The 24,045-nt window shown below is 54.5% G+C and overlaps 1 protein-coding gene across 2 annotated transcripts in view; it reads left to right on the forward strand.

Moving 5' to 3' along the window:
- Positions 1–4,489: 4,489 nt before the first annotated feature.
- Positions 4,490–24,045, forward strand: part of LRP5 (LDL receptor related protein 5) — a 131,392-nt gene continuing 111,836 nt past the window's right edge. For both annotated transcript variants that reach the window (XM_049892662.1, XM_049892663.1), the window contains exon 1: positions 4,490–4,659. In XM_049892662.1, coding sequence (XP_049748619.1) covers positions 4,569–4,659 — 91 coding nt within the window. In that variant the 5' untranslated portion in view covers positions 4,490–4,568. The remainder of the gene's footprint in view (positions 4,660–24,045) is intronic.

The raw sequence follows: 24,045 nt of genomic DNA on the forward strand, positions 1-24,045 counted from the left end.
ATCCCACCCCCACTATGCCCCACCACCTTCCCTCCCCTGGTCTCTCTTTTCATCCACTTAACACATCTAATCTTGGCGAATGGCCGTCCTGGCCTTCCAGGAGCTCAGGCCAAAGGCTGAGTCATCTGTACTCCTCCTTCTCTCAGCCTGGATGCTGCTCTCTGTGTCCTCCCCTCCCTCGGAGAGAGAAATGTAAGGGATGGATGACCACCATGGGAGAAGAGGGGGAAGTGGGGCGACTTCTGTGCAGGTGCTGGGCTCATGTTACCACAAATTTACACTAAAGCAGCACTTGAAAGCATGAGGAGTGTGTTTTCAACTTTATCACACTTTGGGTTCACATCAGCACTGAGAGATAAGAAGTTGAGCAGATGTCATCACCCCCTTTTTATGAATGAGGAAACTGAGGCTTGGAGAGGTGAAGCCCAGCCTGCGTCCCCTGCACCCACAGAAACTGTGACCTGCCACCAAATAAGCCGCCCAGCGTCCACTGCTGTGGACAGACGGTGGCCTTCCCTTACCTGCTCCTGGTGCAGGTTGCTGGGAGATGGCGTCCACTGCAGGAGAGAGAGGCCAGGGTTGTGTGTGTGTCTCCACCAAGCCTCCTTGGGAAGGATGCTCCTGGCTCGGAAGGGCCCGGGGTGCTCCGGAGCCCAGGGCACCCCTCTGACCACAGCGGTCAGATCTCGGGTCACTCCCTGCAGGCCTGCTGGGCGGGAGGGGCCCTGGTGCCCAGAATAACTCTCCAGAGTCAGCATGTTCCAGCCTGGGAGGGAAACCAAAATGTCCTTCCCACCCATGTTATGGGACTGAGACTTCATCCCTGATGGGCCTTAAGTGGACCCTAATGGAGCTCCTGTCCCCAGATATGATTAGATCGGACAGGTGCCGACCCCTCCCCGCCCCCTCCACTGTGACGGAGGAGCTAAAATCTAAGGAATGAAATGATGGTGAAGATTTCCAAACAGGAGGCCTGAGGAAAGTCTGGAGGTGGTGTGAGCTGTGACAGGCAACCTCTGGGGGAAGTGGAAGCTTAGCACGTTTTCCAGGTGCTTGTTATATTACCAAAGGGTCTAAAAATGACCAGCCCTGTGATGGTGTCATAACTCCACAGAATAAAATCATGGTCAGCCTCGTTTCTCCCTTTGCAAGCGACTTTTCTCAGAGTTCTGATCCAAGTCAGGCCACCTGGGATCTCGTTCTGATGGGCTTTGAGACCCAGGGCACAGGCTCTTCCCTCTCCAGGCCTCTGGTGGTGTCTTCACAGTTGGCACCCCAAGATTGGGTTCTGGAGGCCCCAGGGTGCCCTAGGAGCCACTCCCAGCCCCCGTTGTCCCCTGACATGAATGGATTTTTCTGCATATACAGAAATCTCCCTATCAGAGACTCAAGTTTTGCATCTCCCTCCGTGAGGATAAAGTCAGCCATTGAAAACCCTGTGCAGCACAGTTCTGCTCAGACGCACAGGGGGTCGCCATGAGTTGGCATTGACTCGACAGCAATGGGTTTTTTAGCAGAGTCGCTATGGCAAGCGATCCTGAGCTCCCTGTCCCTTGTCCCCACAGCCAATGCCTTTAGTGAGTCCTCCTGCTCTTCTTAAAGGTATCCTGAATCCAGTCCCTTCTCGCCACCTATGAGCCCCTTCCGCCACCCCTACCGAGTCCAAGCTGCTATCTTCCCTGGTTGCAGCCCTCGTGCCTATCTGCTGACCAGCCCCCTACCCTGGCTTCCCCTCTTGCCTTCCCACAGTGCTGCCCCTGCCCAGCAGCCACAGTGACTCTTTCGTGAACACATATCAGATCTTTTTATTCATTCACTGAACAAACATTTCCTGAGCACCTCTAGCCAGGAGCCCTGGTAGCGCAGTGGTTACGAGCTACGGCTGCTAGCCAAAAGGCCGGCAGTTTGAATCCACCAGCTGCTCCTTGAAAACCCTATGAGGTGGTTCTACTCTGTCCTGTAGGGTCGCTATGAGTTGGAATTGGCTCGACAGCAATGGGGACTGTGTGCCAGGCTCTGGTCTAGGCACAGAGGATACAGCAGGGGACAAAACCAACAAAAAAGGAGAAGAATAAAAGAGGAATGGTGTAGAAAGTGCTGGCAAGGGTGGGTAGTGTGTGTGTAGTTTGAATTTTTGACGGGGTTCAGGGAAGGCCTTCATGGGGAGCTGAATGAAGGAGGTGAGGGAGCGAGCCATGAGGCTAACTGAGGAGAGAGTTTCAGGCAGACAGAACGGCAAGTGAAAAAGTCCTGAGGCAGGAGTGTATTTGAGGCCAGTGGGGAGGCCATTGGCAAGCAGCAGGGTGAGGGGGGGAGGGGAGTGTGTAGCTAGGTATGAGAAGTAAACAGGGAGGGGGACCAGAGCAGGCCCTGGGGTGCCATAGTCCTTGGGCTTCTCTTCTGACAGAGATGGGAGCCTTCTTGAGCGGAGGAAGGACATGACCTGAGGGATGTAACTTGCTCACTCTGGCTGCTGTGAGATTTGGCTGAAAGGGGGCAAGTCCAGAAGTAGGAGACCTGTCAGGGGGTGAAAGGCGACTTGGTTCAGGGTAGCAGCAGTGGGGGTGTGAGAAGAGGTGGGGTTCTAGATCCGTTTTGGAAAGTGGAGCCAACAGGATGTACTGCCGGGATGGAGCACCGCTTAGAAAAACCAAACCAGCTGACTTTAAGCCAATTTCAACTCATGGCCACCCCATGCATGTTACAGCAGAACTGTGTGCTCCGTAGGGTTTTCAATGGTTGATTTTTTGACAGCAGATTGCCAGGGCTTGCTTGCAAGGTGCCTCTGGGTGGACTTGAACCTGTAACTTTTTGGTTAGCAGCCAAGCACTTTAGCCATTTGCACCCCGGGGACTCCTTTTGCTGCTTAAATCCCTACAAATGTTTCCTATCATTCTTGGGATAAACTCTCAACCCCTTTTCCCAATCTGATCTTCCCCTTCCACCTCCACCCCCAGCCTCTACACACAAGTCCAGCAGGCAGAGGCAGACCCTGCCCTCAGGCCTTCCCCTCCCCGCCATGATTTATCTACCTGAACTCCTCCCCCTTCCCAGCAGGCTGCCCCTCTTATCACCCAGGAGGTAGCTCAAACATCCCCTCCTCCAGGAAGTCTGCCCACCTCCCTGAATCAGTAGGTCCCCATCATTGTAGCCCAACAGCCTCCATTTTTCATGGAGCTCCTCACAGCCCCTTGTGGTGATCTTAAACTCATTTGCCTTTTTTTTGGCTGTGCTCCTTGCTAAGTTATAAGCCTCAGGAGGGCGGAGGCCTCCTGCCTGGACTCTGGCTTTGTAATATGGAAGACCACATGCTTTCATGAGTAATGGGTAGTGTCTCTGTGTTATCACTAGTCCTCTCAACACTCTGCAAACACGAAAAAAACCAAACCCGTTGTCATCCAGTCGATCCTGACTCAAAGGGACTCTATAGGACAGAGTAGAACTGCCCCATAGGAGCGGCTGGTGGATTTTAACTGTCGACCTTTTGGTTAGCAGCTGAGCTCTTAACCACTGCCCCAACAGGGCTCCAACACTGTGCAAGGGAGGAGGAAATAGTACTCAGAGAGGTAATATACACACCTGACCAAGGGCACTCACGATTCCAGAAAGCAGCAGAGTTGGATTTGAACTTGGACCACGGGATCCAGAGCCCTCTTCTGCCGCCCCTCCCCTCACTCCCTGCCCATTCTAGAGCGTCCCCTTCCCAGCCCCTCTCAGTCCTGAGCCTGATGCTTGGGCCTAGCGCAGAGTGGGGCACCATACCGTGAGCCCAGCGCCTGCTTGTTGAAGGAATTGAAGGTGTGGGACCCCCTGAGGTTGGAACTCTCAGACCAGGCTTTCTGGCTCCGCCAGCCTCCAAGCACGTGGAGAAGAAGGAATGGGGCCATTGCTCAGTCTCCCTGTACCCTAATCAAAGCCGAGGGCACAAACTAAGTCCAAAATTAAACCTGAAGCCCACCCCCAGCCCCAGCCCAGCCAGCTGCAGCCCCTCTCCATCAACCGCTCTGTCCCTGCCCGACTCGCGGTCGCCCCCCTCTGCCCTCCCTGGTAACCGCAGAAGTGAGAACTGGTCGCCCCGTTGGGACCTGGGGGTGGCTGTCGCTCAGGGGCGGTGGCCGCCCAGGGAAGGTGCACAGACCCGGCTTGGGGCCCCTGGCTTCCAGCCTACCGCTGCCTCGCGGTGTGCCCTTGGAGCAATCTCCCCCACCCCTGTGCCTCAGTTTCCCCATCTGTAAGAGGCGGGGTCCTTTTAGCTCTACAGGTGACACACCTGCTACCGGAACTTGCTTGGGGTGAAACCACCGGCCGAGCCCAGCGCGGAGCCGGGGTGGCTTTGGCTGGGCCCGGGCGGGGGGCAGGCGGGGCGCGGGCGGGCTCCGGGGGGCGGGCTCCGGGGGCGCGGCCGGCGGGGGGCGGGGACGCGGCGCGCTTCCGCCCGCGCCCTGCTGGGTCCCTGCCCCCCGCGTCCCGCCAGCGGCGCCGAGGGAGGCGGGAGCGCCGGAGCCGGAGGAGCCGCCTCGCCATGGGGCCCGAGTGAGCGGCGCGGGCGCGTCCGGCCGCCGGACAACATGGAGGCGGCGCCGCCCCGGCCGCCCCGGCCCCCGCCGCCGCCGCTGCTGCTGCTCCTGGCGCTGTGCTGCAGCCTGCGCCCCGCCGCGGGTAGGGGGCGCCGGCCGGGGGACACAGGGGGACAATGGCCGTGCGCCGGGGAGGGCGGGCCGCGGCCGAGCGCGCGCCGCCGCCTCGGAGCCACTTTGCAAGTTGGGGCGAGTTGGGGCGCGCGGCGGTCCCCGCTCCCCGCCGCCGGGCCGCGCGCCGGCCTTTGTCTCGCCCGCCGGGCCCTTCCCGGGGCGCCGTCCCCGTCCCGGGCCACCCCGCCAGGTGCGGCGGGCGCGTCCTCACCTGCCCGGCGCCCGGCTCGGCGTGCGGGGCCGCGCGCAGGGAGCCTGTCGGCGGGGGACAGGCCTCGCCGCCCTGGAGCGGGAACTCTCTGGCGAGCCTCTTGCCCATGGCCGCGCCGCCGGCCTGCGAGTCCCACTGGGGCTGCAGCGAGAAAGTTCTGCGACCGGCGCGGGGAGTCCTGGCCTGTTGCGCTGCCCCCTTTGACGTTGCTGTGTTTCCAAGCGGGCTGCCACCTGCCAGGTGTCCGTCCGGCCGGCCGGTGGGCCCCAAACGGTGGCGCCCGGCCCAGCTGACCGATGTCCCCCCCCCGGGGGCTGGCGGCGTGGGCCAGCCGAGCCGGGTGTCGGGTCGGTCCCATCAGAGGAACGTGCGTGTTTCTCGGTGTGCACACCTTTGGCGGGATCGAGAGTTGGGGAACTTTCTCCCCGACTTTCAGTGTGTCCCGAGGGGTGGAGTTGAGGTCAGGAGGACTCGGGAAACCTAAGCGTTGTGAAATGCCACGCATGTTCTTTTAATTTGGAGATTGCCATGTGGTTTTTGAAGCAAGGCTCCCTACCTAAATCATTCTCTTCAGACGTGCGTGTTTTGTTTTTCTGGAGTGTGGCTGACCAAGTGGACGGGCCAGCCTGTCCTGTGGCGCTGGGTTCCCCCCTCCTGGTGGGGGCAGTTGCAGAGTGTGGGGGAGCCCGGGTCCCTTTGTCTGGGCCTCCGTCAGGCACACAGCTGTCCCGGAATATCTCCAGTGTGGACATTTGCAGGGAGGGTCCCGGCCTGGCTTTGCCGGTGGCATTCCCAGCCTGGGCCCCACCACTGAGTCTGTGTCATTCAGAAGCGCAGAAAGCTTGGGGCCCCTTTTCTCAAGCCTTCCTAGAGGTTCTGTGGGCCATTTCCCCCCAAATTTGCCTCTCTCAGGAGAGTGTTTACATTTCCTGGCCCGGTCTGGAGCTAGTAAACCAAGGTGAAGACAAAACAATGAGGTATCTGCGTTGCGCAGGCCATCCCGGCGCCTTTTCTTGCCGGAAATGCCTGGATCATGCAGGCAAAAGGGGTTTTTGGGAAGATGTTTGTTTTAAAGGTGGGGCTTCTAAGGCATCGCTCTTGCGTCTCACCTCCTGGCAGTTCGGGATTTCCTGTACCTTTTGGGGTCCTGTTGTGGAGTATGAATGCCTGTCGCCTGGGCGATTTGAGCCCCCCAAGGAAAGAATCACCATCTGTGGAGCTGAGTCCTATGTGAAGCAAAAATAGGGTTGATGGTTTTAACATCAGGAGGCTTGTCCGGAGGGGTTTAGGAAGCCCAGGAGCCCCGGCGCGTGTGGAGATACAACCCTGAAATGGAAAGAAATGAGAAGGAGGGGTATTTTCTGTAGAACCGCTTTGGCTGTTCGTGATATGCCCTGCCTCTGGGCTGTCACCTCAGACCTCTGCCTGGGTCTCAAGTAAAGCCAGCAAGCCAGTAGCTAATTGTTTTTCCTGATTGCTTCCTGCTGCAATTCGAAGCTGTGAGCCCATGTAGGTGCCTTTGTTCTGGGGGCCCTGGTGCGGGGAGGGGCGTTACCGCCTCAGACGCCCCGTCTCCTCCTCTGGCCCCACCTGCCTGGCCAGGTTCCTTCCCCCTGCCCCAGGGGGTTTCTGCAGGTGGGCATGCTCCCTGATGGAGGGCGGGTTCAAGGCACACTCCTGGCAGGCCCAGCCAGCGTTGGTTGGGTAAATTCAATGCTGTGTGGAGCCCACTGAGAGGGTCTCCTCCAGAGGACCCTCTGTTTTTCAGAGCCAGGCCATATGGGTTCCACCGTTCTGATCAAATCCAGGAAGGTATCCGGCCAGCCCCTGGGCACCACACTTATTCACCTCCTCTCAGTCGAGACTCACCCTGGTCCCTGTCACATGTGGAAGCTGTTTAATTCCCTGTCACTGCTCAGGCATGTAGCCGGATTTGCACTCGGCGGGGGCGGGGTGGGGGGGCGGGGGGGTGGGGTACGCAAGGGAGGACTCAGCATCGATTTCTGCCCTGGAGCTGCGGAGCCGCTGGACTTTGAGGTCGGACAAACGGGTTCGTGGGCCCAGGCTGCTGCTCAGTAGCCGACTGACTTTGGGCGCCTTACTTAGCTTGTCTATGTCTGACGTCTTTATCTGGTCCGCTCCTTTCCCAGGCGCTGGGAGGTTTAAATGGGGGGTGGAAGCCCTTAGCAGCCCCCCAGGCCCAGGCGAGGGACTGTTGTGTACTAGGGTCCTTGATCTTCCTGGCCTGCAAGGTCTAGAAGCTGCTATTCTGCAGTCTGGATTTCCATTCTGCCCACGACCTTAGCTTTCTAGTCCGCTGATGGACTCGTTTATTCCCTAAATGATACAGGGCCACCACAACACCGCGTGATTGGAGTGGGGTGGTTGACAGTGCAGATGGAGCTGAGTGCCTCCAGTCTGATCCCTGCCCTGCCACTTCACTTTTCCGTGCCTCGGTTTTCTCTTCTGTAAAATGGAGATAACAAGTCTTCCAACCACCAAGTCAGTGAGTTAACACATGCCTGGCTCTGTGTTAGCTGTTCTCGTTGCTGTTACTCTTTGATGCCTGGTATTGTGCCAAGTGGTGGGGATAGGCTGGGTCATGATGGCGATGAAGGCCTGGGCCCTGCTGTCTGGGCTACCAGCGTAGAGTCAGCTAGAGCTCACTTTAGCTAGGAGAGGGGCAGGCCCAGGGGGCACCAAGGACTGGATGTGGGCCAGATGTGATCGAAGCCCCAGAAAACTTTAGTCAGAGTTTGGGAATGCAGGCTGGAGTCAGGTGTGTCAAGGTGAAGGGTTTGGATCCATCTTGGTTGGCTATTTCTCCCAGCAAGTATAAGCTGGGAGCCAAAACATCCTAGGAGCTGGGCATGGGATCCGTGTTAAGCTGGGCTGTGATGCAGTTGAACTTGGTGTTGGATTCTCCCTGGGCAGCTCAGCAACATGGCAGCGACCGAGAGGGGAAGTGAGACAGGGGCCCGCTAGAAGGCCAGGGCTGGCCTCCCAGGAGGAGGGGCAGGGTGAGTCGGTGCGTTTCACTGTTACAGAACCCCTGACAGCAGCGGGACATCTGTGGTCTGCGAGGTCTTGTGGACGACTCCTTCACACGCTCTCACAGTGGAGCCTGTGTGTCCAGCTCCTTCGCCTTATGGGTCTGTTTGCCCATTTGCTCAGAAAGCAACGGCATGTCTGCTTTCGTGGCGTGTCTGCTCTGTGATGTGTCTGCTCCATGCTGTGTGTGCTTTGTGGCATGTCTGCTCCGTGGCATGTCCACTCCTCAGCAGACCCCCTCTGGGGGTAGTGTGTTGCCAGCGCTGGTGTACAGAGGTAGCTAGGGATCCTACAAAGAGGGACCCCCGCCCCCACCGCCCAGGGCCCCACCAGCTGGCTGGAACCTGGTCTCTGCTCTCTCTTCAGCTCTGGAGCCTGTTTACTTACTCCCAGCCTCAGTTTCCTCATCTGTAAAGTGGGGATGGTGGTGTTCACCTAGCAGGGCGCCTGTTCGGGTTCAGTGGGGTCATTGTGGGAAAAGCCAAGAGGTCCTGCCCTAGGTGGCCAGCTTTCCTTTTAAAAATGCCCTTCCTGACGGAATGCCTGGGTTTGGAAGTCCCCGGACTCCTGTGTGGGAGGGGGCTTAGGTGCTTTGGGTCTGTGATTGGCACAGATTTGCCCTTGTGGGGTGGCTGGCAGCCCAGAACCCTTAAGCTGCGCAGAGGGGTGTGCGGACAAGGCCACGTGCTCGCTGATGACAGTTCGCACAAGCAGTCCCTGCCTGCAAGACCCCCTGGGAGGTTGTCATGGTAAAGTTCCCTATGAGCCCTTTTGGAGAGGTGGGGGGTATACTGTACTGTCTGTTTTTTTCCTTTGCTTTGTTGGTTGATGTTTAACTCAGTGAACACTTTTTGAGCGTCTACTTTCCTTTTAAGGAGCCCTGGTGGTGCAATGGTTAAGCGCTTGGCTGCTAACCTAAAGGTCCGCAGTTCAAACCCACCAGCTGCTCCAAGGGAGAAAAGACCTGGCGATCTGCTCTGGTGGAGTGCGGCCTAGGAAACCCTATGGGGCAATTCTACTCTGCCCTATAGCGTTGCTATGAGTTGGAATTCACGGCACCCAACAACAACTTCCCATTTGCCTTGAGGTAATTTTTCTAACGGTTAAACTGAAGCAAAGATTTGTGCAGTGGGGATCAACCAGTTACCGTCGCGTTGACCCCGACTCACGGCGTCCCCGTGTGTGTTGTCATAGCAGAATTGCGCTGCATAGCGTTTTCAGCAGCTGATTTTTCAGAAGTAGATTGCCAGGCCTTTCTTCTGAGGTCCCTCTGTGTGGATTCAAACGTCCAGCTTTTTGGCTAGCAGTCCAGTGTTTAACCATTTGGACCACCAGGGCCTCCTAATACCCTCCCCTTATCTCCTGCTCAGAGTTCAGGAAACATCCCCCATCCGGCCACAGTATCTTTATGGCCCTGAGCACTGGAATCCAACAAGCCTGGGTTCAGGCTTCAAATCTGATATAGCAGTTACCTAACCAACTGGTCCTTGACTTCATATACAAAATGAGATCAACAATGGTTTCTGTCTGTTAGCTTCACTGGGCATTTGATAAAATAATGCATAAAGTCTTTAGTGCGGGATAGGGCCCGACAAGCACGCAATAAAAGGGAAAAAGCCAGACCAGTTGTCCTCAAGTCGGCTCTGACTCCTGTCAGCCCTATGTGTGTCAGGGCAGAGGTGCTCTCCATAGGCTTCTCAGGGGCTGATTTTTTGGACGTAGATAGCCAGGCCTTTCTTCCAAGGTGCTCCTGGGTGGACTCAAACCTCAATCTTTCATTTAGCAGCCCAGCGTGTTAACCCTTTGCACCACTGAGGGACTCCTCAGTGAGGAGAGTGGTTTGCTTTTAGCCTTTTTGGGGTGTGAGGCACCCATTTGGGGATCTGCCGGAGGATCCCTCTCCCTGGAGAACGCACAGGGAGGGCGGCACACACACTACTTGGCATGCCCTGGGCTTGGAGCCCTGGGGAGGAGATGTCCAGCTCTTCATTGCCCCTCTGTGTGCCCCAGCTTCCTCGTGTGCAAAGTGAAGCCAGTGGGTCCTGATCTCTGAGGCCTTCTCTAGCATGAGGCTTATGTTTTCATCTCACTGGAGGCCTGAGGCACCTGGACCACCAGGAATGGTGGGGGATGAGTGTGTTCTTGGGGGTCATTGTTCTTAGGTGCCATCGAATCGCTTCTGACTCATAGCGACCCTGTATACCACAGAACGAAACACTGCCCAGTTCTGAAATCCTTGACAACTTCAGTCTTTTCTCCGTTTATCATGATGTTGCTCATTGGTCCAGTTGTGAGGATTTTTGTTTTCTTTATGTTGGAGTGCAATCCATCCTGAAGGCTGTGGTCTTTGATCTTCATTAGTAAGTGCTTCAAGTCCTCTTCACTTTCAGGAAGCAAGGTTGTGTCATCTGCATAACGCAGGTTGTTAATGAGTCTTCCTCCAATCCTGATGCCCCATTCTTCTTCATAAAGTTCAGCTTCTTGGATTATTTGCTCAGCATACAGATTGAATAGGTGTGGTGAAAGAATACAGCCCTGACGTACACCTTTCCTGACTTTAAACCAATCAGTATCGCCTTGTTCTGTCTGAACAACTGCCTCTTGATCTATGTACAGGTTCCTCATGAGCACAATTAAGTGTTCTGGAATTCCCATTCTTAGCAGTGTTATGCATAGTTTGTTATGATTCACACAGTCGAATGCCTTTGCATAGTCAATAAAACACAGGTAAACATCCTTCTGGTATTCTCTGCTTTCAGCCAGGATCCATATGACGTCAGCAATGATATCCCTGGTTCCACGTGCTCTTCTGAAACCGGCCTGAATTTCTGCCAGTTCCCTGTCGATATACTGCTGCAGCCGCTTTTGAATGATCTTCAGCAGAATTTTGCTTGCGTGTGATATTAATGATATTGTCCGATAATTTCTGCATTCAGTTGGATCACCTTTCTTGGGAATAGGCATAAATATGGATCTCTTCCAGTTGGTTGACCAGGTGGCTGTCCTCCAAATTTCTTGGAGGTGGTGCTTCTATATTATAACATGTATCGTTAAGTATGTTCTACCTTTTCTTTCTGATCTGTACCAAAACCATACCCATTGCCATCTAGTCGATTCTGACTCACAGTGACCCTGTAGGACAGAGTAGAACCACCCCATAGGGTTCCCAAGGAACGGCTGGTGGATTTGAACTGCTGACCTTTTGGTTAACAGCCAAAGCTCTTAACCACTGTGCCACCAGGGCTCCTTCTCATCTATAGCGAGTCCTTTCTCCTTTTTCGGGTGATGGTACAGTATCATAAAGACATTAAAAATGCTCATGTAGTCACAACTGATGGTCTTTTCCATTATGACTTACGGGTTTCACACCCTTTTCTCCTACACTGAGATTATAAGTACATTCTCTTTTATTTTCTTCCAGGAGTGTTACTGTCTTGTGTTTTATGTTCAGACATCACGATGGCTGCATTTCTTTTGCATATAGGGTATGAGGCAGGGATCCGAACCAATTCCCTCGCCCTCTGGCCAGTGGATAAGGAGTTGTCCCAATACCCACAAAGAGCTGCCCGTCTGAGCCCCTATTCATTTAAAATGCCCCTTTTCACGAGCAGTGGCCACAGATGTGTGGCTCCTGATTTGGGACTCTCTGTTCTGCTCCACTGATTGGTGGGTTTCTTTTGAACCTGCCTAGCTGCTCTGCAGAAGAAAGACCTGGTAATCTGCTTCCGCCAAGGAAACCCTATGGGGCGTTTCTGCTTTGACATTCATGGGGTTGCCTTGACTCGGGGACTGACATGACAGCAGCAGCAACAAGTGAAGGCAGCTGATTGTTTACATCCCCATGGCGCTATAGTATGTTTTGAGAACACTTGTGCAAACTCCCCCCTCATTGTTCTCCAAAAAAAATGTGTTGGCTCTTCTTGCGCATTTACTCTTTGGTGATAAACTTTAGAGTCAACCCCCCAGGTTCTAGCCTTGGATCTCTTGATCCCAGGGACAGAAAACAACAGAATGCAGCAGGCGTCAACAACGGACTGGATATCAAAAGTGGGCTCCGATGAGCAAGCTGGTGTCCGGCTGTGCACGCAGAGCCGTCTGCCGCGGTGGTGATGGAGCTGGTCCTCACACTGTGCCTCTTGTTCATGCGCGGAGCACTTTAGAGGTGAGATTTGTGCAGAATTGCCCAATAGAGTCCTTGCTGCCTTGCCTGTGCCTACGAAGAAGCCAGCTCCAATGCAAACTCATTTCTGCGTTACCCTGAAGGCAAAAGTAATTACTGAGTAAATTATTGCCCCCTTTCCTAGGACATTCCAGAGCAGAACGTGAGCAGCTTGATTTCTTCCGTGGGCTGCACACTTCTATTAGCCCAGGCGGGGAGGTGGGATGTACCTCTCCAAACTCTCAGGAAGCTGCTCACTGGGGCACAGCCAGGGCCTGAGTGTGTGACCCCGGCTGGAACACTCAGCCTGGGTGCCGTCCAGACTCTCTCCACTCGCGGGCAGCTGCCACCAAGGATTCTGCCTGGGAAGGGGCCCGCCATCGCCGTGATGGGAGCTGCCACTCGAGCTCCTCAGGGCCAGGGGGTTCTAGAGCAAGAGTTGTGGCTTTTGTAGGGGAGGGCGATTTCTCGGAGCTTTACTGAGCGTGAACTTGATTCCTAAAAGTACACGGAAGCTGGGAGGAAGGATGTGTGTGGGTGCTGTCTCGGCCTCCCCAGGCCCCTTTTTATGCAAGCTGGAGTGTCCGAGTCCGCCATGACTCTCACTTCTCTGTTCTCCAGACTCAGGCTCTGAGCTCTTTCCTTTCTGCAGGTGGGAAAGCCTGTTCCCACCTCTCTGCCTGCTCCCAGGACCTCTGGGCTTTGAGGCTTCACGTGTAGGCTCCTACGTAACTCACTCAGTAAAAGAGTGAGCTTTGAGTAGATGATCACATCAGCTTCTACACTGTTTCCTTGCTTTCTAGAATCTTCCTGTTGTCCATTTATCTGTCCTGACCTTTCTTAGAAACCTGCATTGGTTCTCCAGAGTCTAAAATTGGAATCTTCTGTCCCAGCATCGGATGCTATCCCGGCATGGGATGCTGTCCCCGAGCCGGCTTTAGCCTGATTCCCTACTCCTGGCATGAGCAGCCAAACCTGCCTGCTCCTTGGAGTCTGGGACCTTCCTTGGTCCACCCAGCTTGCGAGGACCTTGAGGGTAGGGCAGCCTTCCTCTGTGATGCTCTGCCTCTGGCACGGTGTCTGGTGTATAGTAGATACCGCATAGCTGTCTCGAGAGTTCCCAGCCTCATCTGTCCAAGGAGCCAATCCCATCTTTGCCTCCTGGTTCCTGATTCTGGTCCCTTGGGAATTCCTCCCCCATCCTGAAATCTAATCCCACTGTGTTTCCCCGATTATAGAACACCTGTCGTGTTGTGTGTTAAAATCTCCTGTGACAAGTGTGGGACCCTCCACCCACCGTAGTCAGAGTCCACATTTCTGAGGTACAGACCATGAGAAGGGCTGTAAGTGACACAGTACTTTTACTTCCAGGAATCAGGTACAGCGAGAGAAAGATGTGGCTGTCTGCTTCCCTCAAGATTTATAGCCTTGGAAGCCCCATGGAGCAGTTCTACTCTGCCCTATGGGATTCCTGTGAATTGGAATTGACTTCATGGCAGCCAGTTTGGTTTTTTGGTAACCAAGTGTACCCCACAAGCACTTGACCCTGACATCCTGATTCCATGATCATCTCTACCAACCTCCTGCAGCCTGGACTCTGGGGCTCGGCATCTCAGTCTTTCAAACCAAAACCAAACCCAGTGCCGTCGAGTCCATTCTGACTCATAAAATCCTTCACACGCCATTTTTATGATTTTTTAAAAAGCTTTGTCCGGCCGTTTTTGTTCTTATTGTTAGTTTCTGCCAAGCCAGCTACGACTCATGGTGACCTCATGTACAACAGAAGGAAACGTCGCCCACTTAGGCGCCGTCGTCATAATCGTTGGTGACCCTTGTTAATGGCTGTGGTGTAGTGCCCTCCAACCTGGGAGGCCCGTGTTTCGACCCTGTGTTCTGTTGTGATTGTTCAGGTTTTCCCTGGGTGATTTTTGAAGGTAGATCTCTGGGCCTTTCTTCCTGGTCTGTCTTAGTCTGGAAGCTCTGCTGAAACCTGTCCTCCCTGGGTGACCCGACTGGTAATTGAAATGCTGATGGCATAGCTTCCAGCATTACGGCCCCACGCGAGCCCCACAGCAGAACAGACTGACAGCCTGACGGATGGGTGCTGGGTGAACGTTTTCAAGCACACAAAAAAGAAACCATGGCCCAGTGAGTTTTTGTGATGAAATGACTTTTGATGCTTTGAGTTGTAACTGCGGAGTAGGTGACTAGAAAGACTACTAATGAGCTTTGAGAACTGTGCCCCTTCACTGCTGCCCCTTGAGACTCTGTGTCCTTGGCTGGCTGTGTTGTCCCTGCCCGTCACTCTGTGAGTTTGTTACGGTGCCCAGTTGGCTTGGGGAGGGCCGGGCTGTGCAATGGGAAAGCCGGGCAGTGTCCAGCTCCTCAGCGGGCTGCAGGGGCCTCCCCGACCCCGCACCTCCTCCAGGACGCTCACTGAGCCTGCTGTGACCATGGTCCTTGCACCCTGTTGTCTTTGCCTCGCTCCACTCTAGCTCCTAGGATCCGCGGAGCCGGTGACCTGCTGATCAGCTCAGGGAGAGCGTCTAGGTTGGGTTCGCACTACTTTGTTTTTTTGAATCGTATTGTGGTTAGACGTGTAACGGAACATTTGCCGTTTTAGCCCTCAGGCTACAATTCAGCGACATTAATTACATTCCCGTGTTGTACAAACTATCACCACCATCTCTTTCCAGAAGTTTTTCATTACCCCAAACGGAAACCCTGTACCCCTTAAGCAGCAACCCCTATACTCCCCTCCCCCAGCCCCCAGTTTAAAAAACAAACACACCTGGTGCCCTTGAGTTGATTCTGACTCATAGCGTCCCTATAGGACAGAGTAGAACTGCCCCATAGGGTTTCTAAGACTGTAATCTTTATGGAAGCAGATGGTCACATCTTTCACCTGCAGAGTGGCTGGTAGGTTTGAACCGCCAACCTTTCGGTGAGTAGCCGAGTGCTTTAACCACTGTGCCACCGGGGGTCCTGTCCGGCCCCTGGTAACCGCTAATAAATTTCAGTCTATTCGTTTGCCCATTCTGGATATTTCATGTAAGTGGTGTTATGGATGGAATTGCATCCCCCCAAAACAGGTGCTGTAATTCCTAACCTCTCTGCCTGTGGTTATAATCTCATTTGTGAATGGGTTGTCTTTGTTAGAGGAGCCCTGGTGGCACAGTGGTTAAGTGCTCGGCTGCTAACGGAAAGGTCGGCAGTTCGAACCCACCATCCACTCCTTGGGAGAAAGATGTGGCCTTCGGCTTCTGTGAAGATTTACAGCCTTGGAAACCCTATGGGTGGATCTACTCTGTCCTATAAGGTTGATGTGAATCTGAGTCTACTCAATGGCAAGGGGTTGGGTTTGGTTTGGCTTTGTCATGTTAACGAGGCAGGATTAGGGTAGGGTGTGCCTTAAATCAATCTCTTTTGAGATATAGAAGAGATTAAACAAGCTAGCGAAAGGAGCAGAGATGGGGGAAGACATGCCAAGCCACTTGAAGATCACCCAGGTACAGAAGCTCAGAAGAGACAAGGACCCTCCTCCAGAGCTGACAGAGAGAGCAAGCCTTCCCCTAGAGCTGGTGCCCTGAATTCGGACTTCTAGCCTCCTAAACTGTGAGAAAATAAATTTCTGTTTGTTAAAGCCACCCACTTGTGGTATTTCTGTTATAGCAGCACTAAGTAACTAAGGGAGCCCTGGTGGTGCAGTGGTTAAGAGTTCGGCTGCTAACCAAAAGGTCAGCAGTTCAAATCCATCAGCCATTCCTTGGAAAACCTATGGGGCACTTCTACCCTGTCCTATAGGGTAGCTAGGAGTCGGAATCAACTTGATAGCAATGAGTTTTTTTTTAGAAAACTAAGACAGGTGGGATCACACAGCATTTGTCCCTTTGTGTCTGGCTTCTTTCACTCAGCACCATGTTTTCCAGGTCCATCCATGTCACACATGCGTCAGGACTTCATTCCTCTCTGTGGGTGAGTGATATTCCATCATGTGGATGGACCCCATTTTGTGCGTCATCTGTCTGTTGAGGGGCGCTTGGGTTGTTTCGCCCTTTGGGCAATTGGGCACTGGTGTGATGATGTTGCCTGTGTTCGCCCTGCCTCGTTGACAGCACAGACTTCTCCCTCTCCTGTGGGCCAGGCAGAGCGTTGGCTCACAAGAGCTGAGTCCCCACATCCCAGTGTTGCCTGAAGCAGCCTCCTGGTGGTGCCGGGGACCCACACGTTGTGCCCTTCCTGGGGAGGAGCTCGGTCACGGTTGTCTCAGGGCAGGCAGTGGTCTCTCCTCCCTCCAGTCCCTGGTAAGAAAAACCAAACCAGTTGCTGTCGAGTTGATTCCCACTCATAGTGACCCTATAGAGCAGAATGGAACCACTTTGCCCTGTGGAGCAGATGACCAGCTGGCTGCAGCCAGAACATCGGGTCCTGGTTAGCCCCTGGTTGCCAGATGGTCGACCAGGATCCTGCCTGGGCCCTGGCCCTGGGCTGTGGGCAAAGCAGCCCCAGAACACGTCCCCCTTTTGCCCTGGGACCTAGAAGGCTGGGATATGGGGATGCCATGTCCATGAGGGAGGCCTAGACCTGTGGTGGGCTCGTCCCTAGACCCGGGTGGTCTTGCCCCCATGTGGGTCCCCAGGCTGCCAGGCCTCATGTTCTCTGAGACAGATGTGGCGCACAGCTAGGGGGACAGCTGTTTGAGGATTGCCGTGTTTTCAGTTAATCTGCCTCCTCGTTTCAGAAGGCGCTCTGGCAGCAAACAGCCTGAGAGGTATGGAGAATTGCTCAAAACGAAAGAGGGAAACACACAGCTGTTGCCATTCTTTGGCCTACCAATTTTCATCTTAAAAAAACTTGTCACGTGTTTTGGAAGGTTTTATCTTTTCTAGAAAACTTCGTGTATTGAGTGATAACCATTTCTGCTTATGGTCAGAGGCATCGTGATTGCTAGGCAGAGCTGACCGCAGTGCCACCCGCTGAGTTCTGTGATCTGCTGAGGCAGGGGCCCCGAGGTTCTGCCAGCTTGTCACGGGGGAGTCTCCCTTTGGCTTTTTGTATGTTGAAAGTGCTTCTCGGCCCCACACGCCTCTGAGGCCCCTTGGGTTGTGGGACCCAAGATGGGAATAACTGATTTGGAGGGTGAGGGAAATCTGCCCAGGATCCAGGCAGGTTTAGCGTTGGGGTGAGTGCTGGGCTTCTGGAAGCTTCCTTGCCCTGCTCCATCTCTGGGGATCCAGGAAGGTCTGCTCGGAGCTCTCTTCCAGCAAGCATTTCTCTGCTGGGCTTTGTGTGTCTCTGTGGGCCCCAGCGCTTGAGACCACAGACCTGCCCTTAGCTTCCTCTGCAGGTGCCGGCCCTTCCCCTTGCCCTGTCCTGCTGGAATGGAATGTGGTGAAGGTGGGACCCCCTCCGTGGTGCCCTCCACCTCCACTGCTGGGGCTCTCGCCCACGTACTACAGGATCTTGTTAGGGAATTGCTCAGCCATGGACCAGTGAGGCAAGGGTTTTCAGGGCTCACTGGGCACTTCATCAATAATCTGATTTTATGCAGGCTTTAGGAGTTCTGGGCAAATCTGCTGCAAAAGACTTCTTCAAAGTGTTGAAAAGCAAAGATGTCACTTTGGAGACTATGGTGCGCCTAACCCAAGCCATGATGTTTTCAATTGCCTCATATGCATGTGAAAGCTGGACAATGAATAAGGAAGACCGAAGAAGAATTAGTGCCTTTGAATTATGGTGCTGGTGAAGAATGTTGAATGTACCGTGGACTGCCAGGAGAATAGACAAACCTGTCTTGGAAGAAGTACAGCCAGAATGCTCCTTAGAAGCAAGGATGGTGAGACTTGGTTTCACGTACTTTGGACATGTTATCAGGAGGGGCCAGTCCCTGGAGAAGGACGTCATGCTTGGTAAAGTAGAGGGTCAGTGAAAAAAGAGGAAGACCCTCAAGGAGATGGATTGACACAGTGGCTGCAACGATGGGCTCAAGCCTAGCAACGATTGTGAGCATGGCGCGGGACCGGGCAGTGTTTCGTTCTGTGGTACGTGGGGTCACTGTGAGTCGGAACCGACTTGATGACACCTAACAACAGGAGTTCCTGGGTGGTGCAAATGGTTCGTCTGCTCGGCTGCTGACTGAACGGTTGAAGGTTTGAGTCCACCCAGAGGTGCCTTGGAAGAAAGGCCTGGTAATCTACTGCTGAATGATCAGGCATTGAAAACCCTATGGAGCAGTTCTACTCTGAGACACGTGGGGTTGCCATGAATTGGATTTGGTGGCAGCTGTATCCTGAGCTTAAAGCCTCTTCCGGATGGCTGGTATCTTGGGGGATATTGTTTTCTAGATGAGAAAACAGAGAGCTTAAGGGAGTTTTCTGAGCTTCGTTCACCTGGATCAGCAGAGCCTGATGCAAAGGCGGGTGGGAAGGTTGGGTAGGGGTGTGCTCCGACCCGTGGTCAGTAGGGTCCGTGAGCACAGAGGGAACGATTTGGTTCATGTGTCTCCCTCACTCATGTTAGGTGTAAAGGACAGGTGGGCCCTGGTCAGGTCTTGCGTCCCTGGAGTACCGAAGGCTATCCTGGATACGAGTGGGCACTCTGGAAGGTCCCCTGGCATGGTGCAGTCCCTGTGCTGGCCTGCGCTGGCCTCAGAGCACAGGCTGCCTTGCAGCACCCCTGGGCCGCGTGTTTGTTCCCCTAGCCTCTGTTCCTGCTGCCTGTCTGCCCCTGGATTTCCTGTGAACAGCTGCAGGGGCTTCCAGAGGAATCCAGGAGCAAGCCCTGGGGCCCTGGTGGTGGTGCTGTGCCCTGGGGCTCACACAGTCTCCCTCCCACCTGTTCAGCTGCGTCTCGCCTTCTTGGTCCCACTCAGCCCACCACTTCCCAGCTCTGCGACCTCAGGCAAGCTAGTGGCGCCCCTGGCCTCAGTTTTCTCACCTACAAAGAAGAAACCAGTGGCTGTCATGTTGACTCCCACTCACGACGACCCCACATGGGTCAGAGTAGAACTGTGCTCCAGGGTTTTCAGTTGCTGACTTTTTGGAAGTAGATCACCAGCCCTTTCTTCCAAGGGGCTTCTCGGTAGACTCCAGCCTCCAACCTTTCGATTAGCAGCTGAGCGAGTGAACTGTTCACTCCACCCAGGGACTCCCACCTTTAAGGGCGGAGGGTAATGAGAGTATCCCTGCACAGGTGCTGCATGAAGATTCAGTGGGGCGATGCTGTGTGGGGCACAGGTGAGCGCCCAGTCATTGTGCTGTGGTCTTCGTTAAAACGTCATTACTGTTCTCGGGGAGTGGGCCCTCAGGGAACCTGATCAAGCTGAAGGACCGCTCTGGAAGTTATCTCCGCTTGATACCTTGGGGTGTCAGGTGTGGCCTCAAGTGCAGCGTCAGATGGGGGTCAGGTGGGGCGTCAGGAGCAATGTCAGGTGCGGCTTCAGGTGCAGTGTCGGGGCAATGTCAGGTGCAATGTTAGGTAGGGCGTCAGGCAGGGGGTCAGGTGGGGTGTCAAGTGTGGCCTCAAGTACAGTGTCAGGCAGAGGGTCAGTTGGAGTGTCAGGTGCGACCTCAGGTGCAGTGTCAGCTGAGGTGTCAAGTGCGGTTTCAGGTGCAACGTTAGGTAGGGCGTCAGGTGGGACGTCAGGCCATGTGAATTGCTGTGTTGAGACGCATCGGTCAGGGCCCCTAACTTGCATCCTTCCCCAGGCGAAGGTAGCATTGACTTTGCAGCTAGTGCCTTGGTGGATGGGCTCCGGGAGTCTGGGGGAGCAGGGGCAGTGTCAAGGCCCTGGCTGTGTCAGGAGCGCACCCGTGGGAATGTGATTCACCTTTGTCTGGAGCTGGCCATCTCACTGTGGGTGCTGCCAGGCATTACTGCCTCCTCTCCTCCTGGGAGGTTGTCAGGGACCCTGCTTTCTTCCTTCTCTGACAGCCTGCCAAGGAGCCAACATGCTGCCCTGCAGAGAGGGCCCCCCACTCGCTCAGCTGGGGGTTGGTTAGTGTCCTCCCGGTGGGCTCCCCTCAGCTGACTAGGCCCCCTTCCAGTGCCTGGAGCAGTAGCCTGCCCCTACCCTTCCCACCCACCTTGTCAGCTTCAAGCCCTGGGGTCCTTGCCTATAGTCCCCCTGTGTGATCTGGCCTCTCTCCCTTGGCCTGCCCTTCCCTGGACTGCTGACCGGGCCTGGTGCCCAGGAGTACTTGGTAATTTGTGAGAGACACTGCTCTCCAGACCACATGCCAGATGGGGTCTCTAAAGTGGAGCCCATCGCCCTCCTGCAGCCTGCTGTGGCTCCCTGCTGCCTGTGGGACGACCCTGTAGCCCTGAGCTCCTGGCCCTCCGCACCTCCCCCTCGCGGGGAGCTGGGGTGTGAGTTGATTCCCTTCTGTGAGCCCCAGCATCGTGCTCCCCGACAACAGAATGCGCAAGCAGGCAAGGGGCCTGTCCTCGTGGCTGGCCGTGTCAGAGGCCACGCATTCTGACTCTGGCTCAGCAATGATTACACCTAACACACGGGAGCCCTGGAGGCCAGAAGTCTGAAACCGGGGCTGTGTTCCCTCTGCAGGGTCTGCGGGAGGGTCTTTCCTTGCCTCTCCCCCAGCTTCTGGTGATGGCTGGTGATCTTCGGTGTGTGGCCGCATCACTCCAGTCTCTGCCCCCTCCTTCCCTCTGTGTCTCTTCTGTTTTGTGGGGACACCGCTTGTTGTGGATTGAATTTTGGCCCCCCCCTCAAAGTCCATGTTGGAATCCTAACCCCTGTCCCTGGGGAATATTCCATTTGGGAATGGGCTTTTCTGTGTTGTGTCAACAAGGCAGTATCACTGTAGGATGTGTCTCAAACCCAAGGATTTCTGAGACGTGAAAAGAGCAGGTTAGACACAGAGAAGCAAGGACGAGGGAGGGAAAGATCGACACCACGCTGGAGAGTCCCAGGGAATGCTGGGAAAAAGGCTAGAGAAGCTGAGACAAGGGTTTTCCCTCAGAGTGGACAGAGAGAGCCTTCCCCTAGAATGGGTGCCCTAAATTCGGACTTCTAGCCTCCTAAACTGTGAGATAGTTCATTTCTCTTCTTTCAAGCCATCCACTTGTGGTATTTCTGTTAGCAGTATTAAGAAACTAAGACACCGTGTGTATGAGATTAGGATCCACTCAACTGCCATAGGATCTCATGTTAACTGATAACGAAGACCCTGTTTCCAGACAAGGTCATGTTCACGGGTACAGGGGGTTAGGACTTCTACAGACTTTTGGGGGACCCATGTAATCCACAGCAAGGGGCTGCTTCTATATCGTTAGCCTCAGGGCCTGACGCTTTGTTTTGCTCCTGAGATGATCCATGCTGGTGCTCGGTGCTGGACTCTGAAGGCAGCCCCCAAACAGGCGTAAATATTTAGAACAAGACATGCAGCTCTTCCAGGAGTGTTTGTGCTCTGAGAGTCTCTAACGGAGCCCGGGAGACAAGGGGTTCAAAGCAAACCTTGGCATTTCCAAAGATGGATTCAGAGGGAAGCTTCTGGCAAGTTTCCTCTTGTCTGATGGTTTCCGTCTGTCCAGTTGGCTCTGCGGGGTACAGAGGTGCGGTCTGAGCCCCAGGCCTTGCCTTTTGTTTAGCTCCCGGGCAGCCTTTGGGGCTTGGCACCAGGTGGCTGCTTTTTTTCCCAGGAACAGTAGATGGTTTGAAGGCAGAGCCTCCGAATTTTGCTCAATAAAGGAGATTTTCTAGAGTGATGGTAAAGTTGGCGTGTCCTATTATTCTTTTTTTGCAACACTTAACGAAAATAAAAGTTGGGACAAAGGTATGTTTGTTTCTGAAATGTGTTTCCTTTCCCAGATGTTCATTTCTGCCAGTTCCAAAGTGCATCTGAGCGCGGGTCTCCAGTTTCCTCTGGTCCCCGCAGAACAATGGGACCTCTGTGACCACGCGGGGAAGTGGCGGGAGGGGCTGGCCGGCCCACCTCCTCCCACCTCGTGGAAGCCCCAGGCTGTGCCAGGCCGGTGAGAGCCTTGCCGGCTGCTGGGCGTTCGCCAGGTTCCCTATGCGTGGCGGTGACCTGCAGGCGGTGACTTAGGGGCGGCTCTGCCTGTGCCCTTGTCCCAGGTCCCTGGGTTTGCTGTGTGCTGACTTCCTAGCATTTGCGTCGTGGTTGTGGCACTGGGACTTGGGACTGTCTGTCACCTGTGGCTGAAGGGGCCCTTCGCCTTTCCTTTCTTCCTCCTCGCGTCCGGCACTGGTCCTGCCCACAGGGCCATCCAGCCTCCAGTGCAGCGCAGGCCAGTGCTGGCGGGAAGGCCAGGGACACCCTGGTTGGTGGGCATCCGGAGGCCAGCGGGCCCAGACCCACCCCACCAACTCTGCCCCCTCCTGCCTCTTGAGGGGCGTGGGGTGCTGCTTGGAGGAGCCATGAAGTCCATAGACCTCATACACACTCACACACACTAGCACACACACACTCACATATATACCTACGCACATACACACACGTGTTCGTGCAGAACACAAGCATTCACATGTACACTTACATACACACACATTCACGTGTTGACGTATGCTCACATATGCATGCACTCACACACCTGCACATTCACACGCACATGTTCACACACACACATGTTCACATATGTGCTCACACATACACTCACACGTTGACATACACTCACATTCACACTCACACATGTTCACATATGCATACACTCATGCACACTCAAACATACACATACCTACTCACATACATTCCCACACCTCACACATACTCAAAGATACACATACAACACAATCACGCGTGTACACAATGCACACGTGCACATACATGCACACACATATACATACACACCATGCGTACACTCACACACTCAGTGCACACAGATGTATGCACACGTACACACCCCAGGCTTACGCTCACCCACATCGACACACTCGTGTACACACACCTGCACACACACGTGTAGTATCCTTAGAAGCGCCTCCTTGGTTGATTTTCGGGGACAGCTCGCACTCAGGATGGTTTTCACACAGATCTTGGGTGAGAGTCATCTCTGTGAGGTGCCTCATCTGGGGCGTGCATTTAATGAGAACCCCAAAGTTTCTTGTAAATGTACCCTGCCTTAGAACACGTGACCTACAAAAATCTACTTAACGGATAAAAGTAACTAATGTTCACTGCACATTCACAACGTACCCGGCAGGTTCTACGGGACAGTCATCGGTTGGCTCACTTCACGTTTCAGTGCCATCACCATGCCCATTTTGGAGAGAAGGAAACTGAGGCTGGGAGAGGTTGAGTAACTCACTTGGGGTCATGAAACAGTCATGAAGGGACGGGGAATTGGCACATGGGCAGTCTGTGGTTCCAGCGCCTACCTCTTAATTGCTATTTGAATTATAGAAGTGTTTTCTTTTGAAATTGGCTGAACAACCCACAGTGCGTTCAAATAAGCCGGACGCTGCCCACTCTGCCCAGACCGCAGCCTCCCCTTTTAACAGGTGAAGGGACCCAGGTCAGAGAAGGGCAGTGGCCAGCCTCAGAGGCAAAATCGGGTCAGGACTGCTCCCCTGGGGGTGTCTGTGGCTCCCAGCTGCTCCTCCTGCCTCTGGTGCAAACCTTGGACCAGCCACCTGGTGCCTGTTTAGGTGGTGCCTGGTGACTTTTGGTGAAAGCTACTACCCGTCCGCAGAGAGAAAATAATAGCCTGCCTCTTGATGCTGACCCTTCCATCAAGTCTTCCACTGGAAGAACGGCCGGCAGAGGCTGCCCCACTGGGCCCCCAGCAGGCCTCGATCCTCAGGCCTCTCGCTCGCCCTTGCTGTGGCCTTGGGCCACTTCCGGGAGCCTGGCAGGCCAGGACCATGGACCCGAAGTGGTCTGTAATCAGAATGCTATATTTTGTCAAAAATAAGAATGTTAGTAACAAACTGGTTTCTGCCAAGTCCAACTGGG

Source organism: Elephas maximus, chromosome 7, assembly GCF_024166365.1.
Source record: "Elephas maximus indicus isolate mEleMax1 chromosome 7, mEleMax1 primary haplotype, whole genome shotgun sequence".
Lineage (NCBI taxonomy): Eukaryota > Metazoa > Chordata > Mammalia > Proboscidea > Elephantidae > Elephas > Elephas maximus.